At 53.4% G+C, this 12,922-nt stretch overlaps 4 protein-coding genes across 4 annotated transcripts; 1 reads left to right on the plus strand and 3 right to left on the minus strand.

Moving 5' to 3' along the window:
- Positions 1–122: 122 nt before the first annotated feature.
- CTRU02_211260 (dimethylaniline monooxygenase) lies at positions 123–1,767 on the minus strand (the record flags this gene model as incomplete). The annotated part of the gene is made up of 3 exons (XM_036720284.1): positions 123–917; positions 985–1,573; positions 1,634–1,767. The coding sequence occupies 3 exons, from the start codon at positions 1,765–1,767 to the stop codon at positions 123–125; spliced, it is 1,518 nt and encodes a 505-aa protein (XP_036588027.1).
- A 921-nt stretch (positions 1,768–2,688) lies between these two features.
- CTRU02_211261 (inner membrane transporter yfaV) lies at positions 2,689–4,554 on the plus strand (the record flags this gene model as incomplete). Its single annotated transcript, XM_070205597.1, has 7 exons — positions 2,689–2,798; positions 2,852–3,050; positions 3,133–3,442; positions 3,503–3,809; positions 3,865–4,176; positions 4,235–4,306; positions 4,398–4,554. The coding sequence occupies 7 exons, from the start codon at positions 2,689–2,691 to the stop codon at positions 4,552–4,554; spliced, it is 1,467 nt and encodes a 488-aa protein (XP_070060840.1).
- Positions 4,555–5,635: 1,081 nt separating this feature from the next.
- CTRU02_211262 (Ras guanine-nucleotide exchange factor) lies at positions 5,636–9,345 on the minus strand (the record flags this gene model as incomplete). Its single annotated transcript, XM_036720286.1, has 2 exons — positions 5,636–8,743; positions 8,812–9,345. The coding sequence occupies 2 exons, from the start codon at positions 9,343–9,345 to the stop codon at positions 5,636–5,638; spliced, it is 3,642 nt and encodes a 1,213-aa protein (XP_036588029.1).
- A 1,812-nt stretch (positions 9,346–11,157) lies between these two features.
- CTRU02_211263 (uncharacterized protein) lies at positions 11,158–11,526 on the minus strand (the record flags this gene model as incomplete). Its single annotated transcript, XM_036720287.1, has 1 exon — positions 11,158–11,526. One exon carries the CDS (start codon positions 11,524–11,526, stop codon positions 11,158–11,160), a length of 369 nt encoding a protein of 122 aa, XP_036588030.1.
- Between the last annotated feature and the right edge of the window lie 1,396 nt (positions 11,527–12,922).

Raw genomic sequence — 12,922 nt, forward strand, 5'->3', positions numbered from 1 at the left:
TTGTCGAGAGGGCTATCAAGTACTTGCAACGGCTGGTAATGATCCCGAATCTTGCCTTCACTCTGGACTATTCTAACATGTTTCCTCAGGTACTTCTTTAATTCGGTTGGTATAGTCACAAGCTACAACCTTGCACGTAATTGATCTCCGGCCGACTTCCCACTCAAGGCCTCCCTTGCTTCTGCATTAAGCCGCCTCCACATATCCTTCCGACGTTCATGGCCCATCAGGAACCGCTCGAACCAGTACTTGTTAAACGGCGGCAACTCTCTGCCCTTGCCGTTCGCCGGTCCCGCGAGCTTCCTGACGGTTTCAAAGTACTCTTCGAAATCGGGGAAGACGAGAGCAAACTTGGCGCCGTCCCCGCGTTTCGCCACGCGGTCTTCCTCCCATCGTTTCTGCTGTTCAACGGGAGGCAGATTCACACGTCCCGCGAGGATTCTAGCCGCCAGGACGGCTTGCCACTCGAATATCTTGAACGTCAGGCCCGCGTTCACAGCACCCACGAATAGAAGGGTGGGGTCCGGCCGGTAGACTACGTGAAGATACAAGTCTGGAACGCGGTTGTTACGGGGCGTTGGCGCTTGCTTCAACTCTTCAGTCGATGATGGCGATGACGACTCGGACTCCGTAGAGGTCTGAAGGAACGGTAAGGTCCAAGTATATCCCGTCCCGAATATGATGTCGTCCACATTGGCGACGGATGTGCCGTCCACGAAATGTACAGTACGGGTCTGCGGATCTATGCGTGAAATTGAAGGCACATTGACAATCTGCGGATGGTTGAACGCTTCCCCGCCAAAGTAGCCGTTGAAGTTGTGGCCGACGGTCACGGCGTAAACCGGGGCCCGGGCGGTCGATGTAAGGTCGAATGCGATGTCCGCCGCGGAAACCGAGGCGCCTACGACAACAACCCTCTTGAATCGGGATGTTAGTTAGCTATCGAGACCAGATCACCACCCAGAGCGGCCGGGGGTAGCTTACCTTGCCCTTGTACGCATCTCTACCCCGAAAGTGTTTGCTGTGGATGACGCTCCCGGGTCTGTCCCTCGCAAACTCCGCAAGGCCACTGATCGAGGGGATATACGGCACGCTATAATGCCCAGACGCGACGACAACTGCGTCCAAGGTCTCCTCCCACCAGTAGTCCGTCTTCTCGCCTTCTTTACGCAGCGTCAACTTCCACTCCCCACTATCCCTCATCTTCTCGGCCTTCTCTACTGTGGTGTTGTATTCCACAAAGTCCTGGTACCCCCTTCTCTCGACAAGGGAACGGACGTAGCCCTGCACAGCCGACCACGGACGGAAAGGCGTGTCCGCGCCGTGGATCGATACGGACCACTCTGATTGCTCCTGCGGAAACGGCTCTTGCGAAAACTGCATCGGCAAAAAGTCAATGTTAGTCTCGAGGTAGGGATACACGGTAGACTCGGCGTAACGGGGAGTCGAGGATTTGGGGAGCTGAGCCGGAAGCTTTGACGGTATTGATGGGTGAGGGCCATCGGCTGCTCGTGAGGCGAGCAGGCCTAATTCATCGGGCTGGAGAATCGGCGGCGGCTTCGTCTCGCCAAGCCTGAAAATCCCAAGTCTGAGTATGATAGCATCATCTTTGCTGTGCGAAAGACAGACTCACCAGCATCCTCCTGGAGCTTCCCGGCGCTCAAAAACTCTAATCACATCGAACGTCTTCTCTTGTGCGAGGGCGTCGATGGTGATGGCTCCAGCTGGACCAGCCCCAATCACCGCGACACGCTTTACGGCTCCCATGGTGAAATCAGAGGTCGGCAACTTTGCAGATGTTCAATCTCGGAGCAAAGTGATCCAGGCAGGCCTCCAAATGCTCATGAAAAGTAGCCCAACACAGAATGACCCCTGGGCATACAGACTTATGAATGAGAGCTTTGATCACACTCAGCAGCTTTTCAGACGAACTCTCCGCGTTTGAGCTCGGGCGCAACTTAGTTTTATCCATCTTTCTCAGGAACTTTCCCCCGGCTCAACGGAAACCCCACCGATACAAGGGGTGGGAACAGGTTCAGGACCAGGACGATGGAAGTGATAGTTCTAGCCCGGCGAGGAATTGTCCAATGACGCAACTTCATTTCACTACATCAGATCAATACCATGGCACGGTTCAAATCCCGATAACACAAGATAAACAGCTCGGCGTTTGTCTTGGCGCGATGGTGAAAGATGGCGTGCTCGGTAGGATGGACGTCGACGTCCGGTGAAAAAAAGTGGAGAGTCTTCAACGGTACCGGTGCCGGCGGGGGACCATGCTCTTTGATCCCTGTCCGATCGGTACTGAGGACGTCAAAGGGGGGGTCTTGGGAGGCTATTGCGTGATGGTCCCAAGAGCGTGGCACGGTGAGGGGGCCAGAAATGTGTGGCGGGATGTTCATGTTTAGTTTTTTTTTTTGGAGCAGGGTATTGTGATTCGCTATGCCTGGGATGAGTTTGCGATGTGACACTAGCCCAGAGATGATGCAAAAGAGAGGAAGCTTGTGAATAGCAAAGGCCGAGATGTGAGATGAGATTGGGTCCCTCGTACAGAGGGGTGTGTGTGTGTGTGTGTGTGTGTGGTCAGTAGTTAACCTGACCACATTTCCTCCGCTGCTTTCTTTTCCGGCGGTGCCAAAGCCGATTCCATCGCTTCCTCCGTGTCTGTAGTTTTGCAGTTGAACAAAAATGGGGGACTCAAAACAGGAAGAGTTGCAGTATGCTGATTCGCCTGGGCAATTGACACCTGTTTCTGAGCCAGACTGGACGGCTCAAGATGAAGTTCATGCGAGGAGGAAGTAAGTGAGGATCAAAACACTGAGTGAGGCCTTTTGACTAACTGACTCGAAAGAATCGATAGCTCAGTACTTCCGCTGTTGTACTTGGGATTACTCGTTTTCCAGCTCGATCGCATGAACCTCGCAAGCGCTCTCACGGGAGGTTTTGCCAAAGACATTGGAGTGGACCAAGACACCATCAACCTTGGAAACCAGCTCATGTTTCTGGGTATCGTCATTTTAGAGATCCCATCAAACATGCTTCTTCAAAAAGTGAGTGCCTTTCAATCGCACTCATCGTATCCTCATAGTAACACCCCCTACCTTGAGCAAAAGAATCTGACACACCTCACAGATCGGCCCTCGCAAATACATCTCAACGCAGGTGATGCTCTTCGGCCTCGTCGCAACCCTTCAGGTCTTCCTCCGCAACAGACAAGGCTTCCTCGCCTCGCGCATGATGCTCGGCCTCGCAGAAGCAGGCTACATCCCCGGCGCATGCTACACGCTCTCGACCTGGTACAGGAAACAAGAACTGGCAAAGCGCGTCGCCGTCTTCTTCTTCGGCATGTTCAGTGGCAACGCGCTGAGCCCAGTCCTCGCATCCGGCATTCTCAAGCTCGAGGGTGCCCGCGGTCTAAGGGGCTGGCAATGGTTATTCCTCAGTACGTCCGTCACATATCCCACGCCGCTTCAGCAAAGTCAGCTAACAACGAAACCCTCAGTCGAGGGCGTATTCACCATCTTTGTCGGATTGTCCCTCCTCTTCCTCCTCCCAGGATCTCCCGACACGCCAGACCCGTTACTCAGCCCCGGCCTCATCCGCTTCAAAGGCGCAGAAAGAGCCATCCTGCAACGCCGCCTGGAACTCGACGACGAAGAGAAGAGAGGCGGCGCGCAGGGCATGCGCATCCCGCCGAAGCTCGTGCTCAAGACAATCTTGCACTGGCAGCGCTGGCCTCACTTCCTCAGCAGCTTCGCCGTCTTTTCCACGTGGAGCCCGTTGACCACCTACACCCCGACCATCATCATGCAAGTTTTACCTCTCCTTGGTTTAAAAAGGCCCACATATCTAACGTATATCTAGGAACCTCGGCTTCAACCGTATCCAAGCAAACGCACTTGCCGCCGTAGGCGCCTCCCTCGCGCTGGTCGTCGTCTTCACGGTCGCCTGGATCAGCGACAAAACCAACAAGCGCGGTTATTCCGTGATAGGAGCGCACGTATGCTACCTCGTCGTCCTCGTCGTTGCCCGCACCGCCCATCCGCACGTTGGCAAGTGGTCTCGCTGGGGCCTGTGGACGGCCGTGAACAGCTTCGCCGTCGGCTACCATCCCGTTCACAACTCGTGGGTCCAGTTGAACTGTCGAGAGCCGGGGGAGCGGAGCATCAGCATTGCGTAAGTCCCGACCTTTTTCTGCAAATGCCACCGAGGACCTAAGCTGATATTCTCCTAGCATGTGGGTTATGCTATCCATCAGCGGTTTGATGGTAGGAACGCAGTATTACAGAGCAAACGACACGCCATTGTAAGTCCGTCCCATGCTGCCTCGCTTCATTTGCAAAGTCACCAAGGAAAAAAAAAAAGGATATAGCATGATTAACACTCGACCCCATCAGTTACCAAACAGGACTGAGAACCCAGATAATCATGGTCTCGGTCGGCATGGCATTCGCCATCTTGCAAGTCGTCATCTACACTGTGCACAACCGTCGCGTAGCTCAAGGGAAGTACAAGGCGCCCGAGGGAGAAGTGCCTCGAATCTATGTTCCATAACCTTGGCTGGGAAGGGTTCTAGAGGATGATTACAGGCTTTTGCACGTCATCTGCGCCATAATATCGAAAGGTTTGTTCAAAGACGGCAGCAGGTCCAACAGAGAAAGCATATAAAGAGGTGGAGACTGTAATTGTGATAAGTCGATTGCTTCACACAATACACCATGGGCATGTCATGACGAGCCTAGCAAAGCAAGAAATAGAAACAGAGGTAAATATAATGACCAACAGATTCTGCCATCACTCAATTACCAGTATTTATGGTTCCTTGTAACTGTTCGGCTGAAATCATAAGATGACAGTACTTCCACAGGCCATCTGGCTTAAATTAGTCTCCGTATCTCGATGATGTGGTCTGGAAGCTAAACTAATATCAACCGCAACTGTATAATCACTACACAAATAAATTGTTTGATCATCAGGATTCTGTGTCCTATTCATGGTGTCTATCTCCGCCTACCACCTCTAGAGGCTGTATACAGATTATCCTACATATACAGTGTATGGTATTTTGGACGCCGCCTTCCATGTCCGCCACACCATCTTGTGACGCCGGTGTCCAAAAGTAAAGGCTCAAGGGCCATGACTGGTATGCCTACAGCTCCTGTTTCCCTCCGACCCGGAACAATGTCCATGGGTCATAATCCAAAACCATGGAAGAAAGTTACATAGGAGAACAATAGTCCCATCCGATAAACGGTTGTGTAATTGTGTGAACCAAAAAAGCTGACCACTTCCTCCCCTTGCAGCAACACAGGCATGGTCATGCCATTCCGCCATCTAAAGAAGAAAAAAAAAAACAGAAAACCATAGTCGCCACATTGAACACCACACCAGGTGACTGAAGCCTCAAGCCCAACTGACAAAACAGGACAGGCAGAGAAGCAGATTAAAGAACGCCAAGTGTAGTTCGATGATGAGGATAAAAGTCGTTCATGACATAAGCCTCTAACGCGAGGTGACAAAAATTGGGTATCAAAAGCGAAGCAGAATAAGGGGGTATGTATGACGGGGAAAATGTGGAAATGATGTTTTGCCGTTGGAAATTGTCATCAAGACATGGGCGCCTTGGACCGAGACCTCAAATCGGTGTGGGCGTAGCCGCCCCGCGATCTCGGCTCATCCAACCAAAGAGGTCGCCGCCACGTTGGCTGGTCGTGGTAGTGGCCTGAGGCTCAGCGGGAGCTCGCATCGCCATCTCACGAGGCTCAAGCAGAAGACTCTTGCGGTAGTAGCTGACCTGAACGTTGCTTGGGTCACTCTCGCGGACGCGGAAAATTTGGGCCGCCATCCACTCTTGCATTTCGGGGAGCTCATTCAGCCGGTAGGGAATTTGGAACCGCTGCAGTTCCCCGATAATCTTTGCCGTGCGAGTGTGCTTGTCAAAGTTGACCACTGTTAAGCCACCACCGTTTTCTTCGCAGCCATCACCGCCCAGGGTAGGGAGCTGCTTAGTCGCTGGGTTTCCGATGTCGACAAATGTAAGATCGGTCAAGTACATGCCGAGAAAGGGTAAGCAAGGTGGAACGTGGTCGTGAAGACGCGTCCGCAGGACCTTGTTGTTTTGTGATGGCTCGACAATGGCTTGCAGAGTGCGGAGCATCTCACGTCGTTTAGGAGAGACAACTTCCCAAGTCTTGCGAAGGCGGCTGATGGTGCTGCTGTTCAAGCTGCAGATGATAGCCATTAGACCATCATAGTTGTGAAGCTCAAGACATTGGTGAGCCACTTTGATCCATTGTTTAATGACGGCAGCGCGCTTCTTCACCTCCGAGTAGTGGAGAATGGTCTCGGCAACGAGATTTGACAAGTCAGTGGACAAGGCTGACATGGCCTTGACGTTCGGAGCATGTACGCCGCTTTTCTTCATCCACTGCGACGCAAGAAGCTCTTCAGGCATGATGGCACAGAAAATAGTCATCTGCTTGATAGTAAGTTGGCGAGCGATCTCGAGCGGGTCAAAATCGAGCACGGTGGGGTTGCTGCCGCCGTTTTTCCAAGCCAAGAGGTGGGAGAACTGGCTTTTGGTAACAGCAAGAGGCGGGTGAGGGGTGTCCGCCGGAATGTACTGAGCGATTGAGGTATTTGTCTTCCCCATGGAAGACACAAGTCTAGGGACGAGCGAGCCGTCATTGGACACCCGCTGAGCAAGCTCCAGTAGTCGACGGCCTGCAGATGGCAGTACGTTGCCCAGCTCGTATTCGGCAAACGGCTCGATGAGGCTGAGCGCTTCGCGGTCAGTCTCGTCTCGCCAGTGCGATTCGAGCCAACCCTTGAAGGCGTTGTAAACGCGGAGTCTGACAGGACCGGCCATGTGAGGCGCCTCGGCGACATAGTGGAATCGGTCAATGAGAGTCTCAGCCAGCTTGATAGGACTGCAGAAGAGCCGGAAAGTAAGGTAGAAAGTCGAGACAAAGGTTGCGTCGGGAGTAGATTCGTGGGTTGTCAGACGCTCGACAAGTGCGGGGAGGGAGCCACCTGTAACCTGGCCCTCCTTATTGAACATGAGCTCGTGGGCGTACGTCTTCTCCAACATCCTCGACTCGACCTCGTCAACCTCCTCATGATTGTTAGAACTGCCGGCGTTGCTGAGATCCGACATGGACGGCTTGTTCCGTGGTGCCAGAGTGTGATCCGGAGTAGTTGCACGGGTAGATGTTTGGGATACGAGGCTCGCCTCCGAGTCACGGCTAAGATAGGTGCTGCTGCTGCCGGCACTCGACGCGGTCATGCTGTCAACACGGGAGGAGGGGTGGTAATCACCGTCTTGGCCCATGTTTTCGATGGGGCCGTATTCATCTCCCGGGAGCAGGGATGTAGAGAGTTTGGGGAGAGGAGGCAGAGTCGGCCGGATTGATGAGAATGAAGACGCAGCGCTCGCAGCGGCATCATCGTTGAACGACGACGGTCGCGAATTTGATGCACCTGAATTTTGAGAGGAAGACCGATGGCGCCGAACTTCTTGACCAGCGAGTGATTCAGTCTGTGGTAGTTGAGGGAGCGGCTTGTCGTTGGCAACAAGACTAGGTCGGTGGGGCGTTGACGGTACAACAGAATGTACAGAGTCAGTACTCTTGTGAGACTCCGCAACGCTGGTGGCCTCTGTCGTCGTTGTCTCTGCAACTGACGGAGCAAGGGACGGTCGTCGGTGGTGTGGTTCAGGAGCGAAATCCAGCACGCTGAGGTCAATGCCCAAGTCGCCAACATCAAACTCACACTCAAAGTCGCCCACACGTTCAATAACCCACTTAGTCTTGGCCACACATTCGCCGGCGGCCTTCACGCATCCCGTAGCGGCCATTAGCAACATGCTGTTGTCCTGGGGCATGATGACGTCGGCATCCTGCATTACGGCATGGCGGATGATTTGACCGGCTGCCAACTCCAATTCGCGGATGCGCTCGAACATCATTTCCCTCGCTCGAACAAGCATATCTGAACTGGTGCTGTGTCCGCAAACAACATCGACCACGGCCAACAACTCTCCGCCAGACGTGGCCGAGAGCTTGATGGCGAAAGCCAATTCCGGTCGAGATTGAGACTGCAGGTGCAGACGGCCAATGAATGAGCCTAGGTGGGACAGGAAAGTGTCGTGACTCTTGTTAAGGCGTTCCGAGACAAGATGATGCGGTCTGGACAGCGGTGACGGGCCGGCCAATGAAACTCGATGCGAAATACTGGATGACAGTCGTTTGACATTTTGAGACAATCGGTGAGAGTTGGGGCTGGCGGGGGAATAGAGGGTCGAAAGACGCTTGTTCGTTGGTGCGTTTGGTGAATTCATCGCAGCATTTGGCTGCGACGGCGTTCTGTTCGTCGCTCCTCGGGAAGCTGCATGGCGAGTCTCATCGAACTTGGTGTGATCTGCGGGCGGCGTTGGGGGGATGTAAGACTCCTCGATAACGGTCGCCATAACCGTTACCGCTGGCGCCCGTTGCCGTCGATCATCCTCCAAGATATCGAAGAACCGCACGCCCTTTGTAACGATCTTGAAAGCCTTGAGAATCATCTCATCAATAATATCGTTAACATCTTCTGAGGGCTGCAAGATGCCCTTTTGCGCTTCCTGCAACTTTTTTGCCGTCTTGACCAACGCTGATAACTCTGAAAGTAATGTTTTCCTGGCACGCCTCAGGTTCTCGTTGCGGGTGATGATGGCCGATTCCCTGGTCAAGCAATGCGTCCGTTCCTGTTGCACAGATTAGTCCACCCAATCCAAGTGTTCCAGCCGCAATGGAAACCTTGAGAGAAACCTACCAAGAGATAACGCACTCCAGCGATGATACCCTTCATAAACTCTTGGTTACCGAAGATTTCACTGTCATTGACCGAGGTGCTGCGTAATAAATCCCAGAAGTTGAGGAGAGCCTTCAAAAGGTTTCTCATCTCCTCAGGGTCGTATGCCTCACAATAATTGGTGGGAAGCCATCCTCTTGCCCCCGAAACCAATAAAGTTCCATCGGCCCATCCGTTCGTATGAATCGAGTGCACAAGAATGATGTCGCCTTCGTTTAATGGTAGGGTGACGCTTGAGTCGGTCATTGCATAACTCGGGTGGAAAGGGTAGAAAGCTCGCAGGAAGTTGTGAAATACCGGCGGCGGCATTTGCGCTGCCAGATCTTCCTGCGAGCCATTGGGTGTTGCGGGTGGTGTCATGTGTGTCGTTGCGAATGATTTGGAGCTGTATTGTTCCTGCTTCGCGGACAATGCATCGCAGGATTGGGATTTGTGAAGCTTAAGGGGGGCCACCTGGAGACTGGCACGCATGGTATGGTCGCTCAGCATTACCATGGCTGCTACTGGGCTTTCTCGTGGAGAAGCATGGGCGAGGATCGTGTAAGTGAAAGAGACGAAGTGTTGTTGTTAGTGATTAGACTTGGGGCCGCTGGTGATCTCCGACGGATGCAATGCAGATCCAATTTTAGTCCAGCTTGCCCTTCAGATACGAAATCCTCCTTCTGCGTTTTCCCTGTGGCTTCGAACGTATATCGGACGTCAGTGGCGAGGCTGAGAATGGCTATAAAGCTTCGATTGTGAAGTAAAAGTAGGCCTCTGGCGTGAAGTCGTCCTTCCTCGAAACAGAACAGAAATCGCCAGTCGTGATCCCGAACGTCGAGTGGGTGCTGCTGTTATTAGGTCTCAAAATCGAGCTGTCAAGCTGTCGATGACTGTCAGTTGACGGCGGAAAAGGTGAATAGAGAAACAGGATGCTGGCCTGTGTGTAAGGTAGTTTTGATGGGAAGAAGCAGAGGTTATGGAATGTAGGGAGGAGATGACGGGCATTGAAGTGGGAGGGGAATAGGAATAGCAAGAATGTCATAGCCCTGGGACGGACGTGCTGGAGGGATCCTTGACTGTGCTAATGGTGGATAGGTGCATACCAGGGACCAGGGCTTGACTCAAGGTTTCGGGAGCCCAAGAAGAAGTCCCTCATGTGAGTGCCCAAAGCGAGGGACGATCACGTAGTAGGGAAGTGGAGGGGGAGCCAGGCCAAGCGTCCGGGAACTTTGGGAGGGTGTGTGTATGTATGTGTGTGGGTGGGTAGGCGTTGGATCCAGGAAGGGGGCGTGGGCGTACGTTCTGTAATGTAGTAGTAATTCCCCCCCAGGAGTGAAGCGTGTGCACCTTGCTGTCGCCCCTCGTCGGCTTTTTGTTCTTTTTCTTTTTTTGTTTTTTTGATTCGGGGGGGAGAGCCTGTCGACGTTGAAGACCAGTTGGGGCCGCCCACAAGGCTTGGTTAGTTAGCGTGGAGCTCGAGAACCAAGCTGGTTAGGGACGGGGGCGAGCTTGATGTATCGTGCGTCAGTCTGGCGTCTCTTGTCTCCCGAGAGACGGACACACGCGACCTCGGGGGACAAAGGAAAATCAACGAGCTATGGCTTACTGGCGACGATGGATGGAATGGACGATCGAGGGAAGCATTCGAGCATCGAAAGTTATGATAAGCAAGCACGGGAAGGGTAATTGAGCCGAGTACCTTTCTGTGTAAGGAGGGGAAAGAGAGAATGCGAGGAAGAATTAGAGAAGGTGTAAGGAATGCAGTCTCATGGTCGTGTCGCTCGTGTCTTGTGCATATGCATATGCATATGCAGTGAAGGCTGACCGAGTGCAACTCTGTGTGTATGTGACAAGCAGCAGACAGGTGCCGGTCGCCGTGGGCGCTGGCGCAGGGCCCGCCCCGTATTGGACCTCTCTCGTCTTTGTCCGCACCTTATCTGGACATGGGCGGGTAGAAGTCGGCAATGCAAGGCAAGGCGAGGTGAGTTGCAGGCAATAGATCCAGTCCAATTATCCGTACCGTACCCGGGCACCAGTTTAGGGTCCATATGGGGGACTGCTTACAGCTGGCTGCCCAAGCCGAAATCTGAAGGAGGAGAGAGAGAAGGGACATTGAGCAAGCGGCCTGCCATTGATCTCTGTAGGGTGAAAAGCCATGGAGATGGAGCATCTGCGCGCGCCTAGATTTGCGTCTTGTACCGGCCTCGGACGGCGCTGTGACTAGTCAAGTTTGGAGGGCAAGGCGAACGCACTGATGCGGCGACATGGTAGGAATCGATGATGGACCGAAAGGAGCGTCGTGCACTGTTTTCTTTTTCCTGGCAATCAAGAATCGCTAGACCCTTCTTTACATGAGAAAAGGAAAGCCCAGCTCAAGGTGAGAAGAGGAGGACCGTGATTAAGCCAGGCAGCGGCCAAGCTACGGTATTCCATGCCAGGAAGACCCAAAGCATTGTGTCTGCTACCTTGGTCGGAGGTAAATGTGCGCATGGCCTGGGAAGGCAAAGTTTGCTTGCCCTTCGCCTTCACTCGCTGCTCAACTGACTCGGAAGCTGCGAACACTTCACCTTGTGCTATAGTTTGTCTGCGGGCAACATCAGTGCCTCCAATGTTGCTGCCATTGACCAAGTATCTTGCGAAGTATCTTGCCGAATTCCGAATATCAGACTGGAAAGCGCCGTCTCGTCTCTTCATTTCATGGCAACACTGAAGGAAAGCCTCTTGGCTGCCTATCTGCCTTGGTCAGCTTCAGATTCCCTTAAGATCATCAACACCACCGTCATCACCAACAATAACAACAACACCAACTACCATCATTTCCTCCCGAAGTTGCTTTCCTCCTGGTCCACTGAGAAGTGATTTGCCTTTCCAAACTGAGAGTAGCTCTCTGCTGTTCCCCAAGCCACCTACCTAAGCACGGGGTCCTCCTGTGCTTTGTACGGGCGGGTAGAAGTACCTTACTGGCTGGCCATCGTCGGCCATCGGCTGTGGTACGTACACTGGCTGTGGTGTTGGCGGCGGTGGTGGTCTGAGTTGCTAAGACCTGCTCCGTGCTAGAAAATCGACATCCACGGGTTTCCGAATCACACTCCCCTCTAGTGGTCCTAGCTTCCTCGACGGGTGTGCCTTCTACCGCCCGCTTACTTTGTATTTTCGTTTTCTTTCTTCTTTTTTCTCTCCTCCAGCCCAGCCAGTCTGTCCCCTCCCCCGGTAACAAGCTCCTTCACACACCACCCCCCTTCCCCCTTAAGGCGTACTGCCAGAGAGACGGCCACAATTGAAAACCAAAGTGCGCCGGTGGACCTTTGGCGGATGCCCTGTAAGCCAGGGTGTTTTTTCTTCTCTTTTTAGCAGGGGCCCTTTAGGTAAACAATGGGGTTCCCTCCCGGGCTCTAGGCCAGGGTCAGATTGCCCCCCTCGCCCTTGTCTGCGCCCACCTCATTACCTCAAAGTCTTCTCTTCCCTCTTTCAGTACCTCTCAGACCCTATCTATCATCGCTGGTGCGTGTGCGTGCGCGCTCTGTCATCGTTGCTTGATTGTGCCTGACTTGACCTTCGCCCTGGTTCGTGTGGGCTGAAGGCTGCCAGCAATCCATCGTCTTGAGTCTGATCCCTTGAACAGGCCCACAGACGCTTGGCTGCGATGCTGATACCTAGGTCAAGGATAGAGTTTGTGGCTTTCTCCCCATCGCCCTTGCTGCTTGATGTCTGCAGGGCATGTTCCACGCTTACGGCTTGCCAGGGAGAACGTGATGGCCAACCGTAGCTCGAGTAAGGTGAGATGTTTCGTCAACCGGTAGTGGGCAAACAGTATTCGGAAGCTCAACGACTAGGCCCTGCCGCTTGCGACGACAACTAGATATTACCTCTTCTTACGACATCGCGTTAATTATGGTCTGGCCGAGATCTGTTGACCCTTGGGCCTAGTGGTCTTGCGTATCGTCATGCCCCAGAATGCTGGGCCCAGCGAATCGAACATCCAGGCTGGGCGGTTTATACGGGTTGTGGAGGCTCCATCCAGGCCCTCGGGAGCGGACGCCGGATGCAACGGCCCCCTTCAAGGGAAATATGCCATCAATCAGCGCTGGGC

Source organism: Colletotrichum truncatum (assembly GCF_014235925.2).
Source record: "Colletotrichum truncatum strain CMES1059 chromosome Unknown Contig_0007, whole genome shotgun sequence".
NCBI classification, from domain to species: Eukaryota; Fungi; Ascomycota; class Sordariomycetes; order Glomerellales; family Glomerellaceae; genus Colletotrichum; species Colletotrichum truncatum.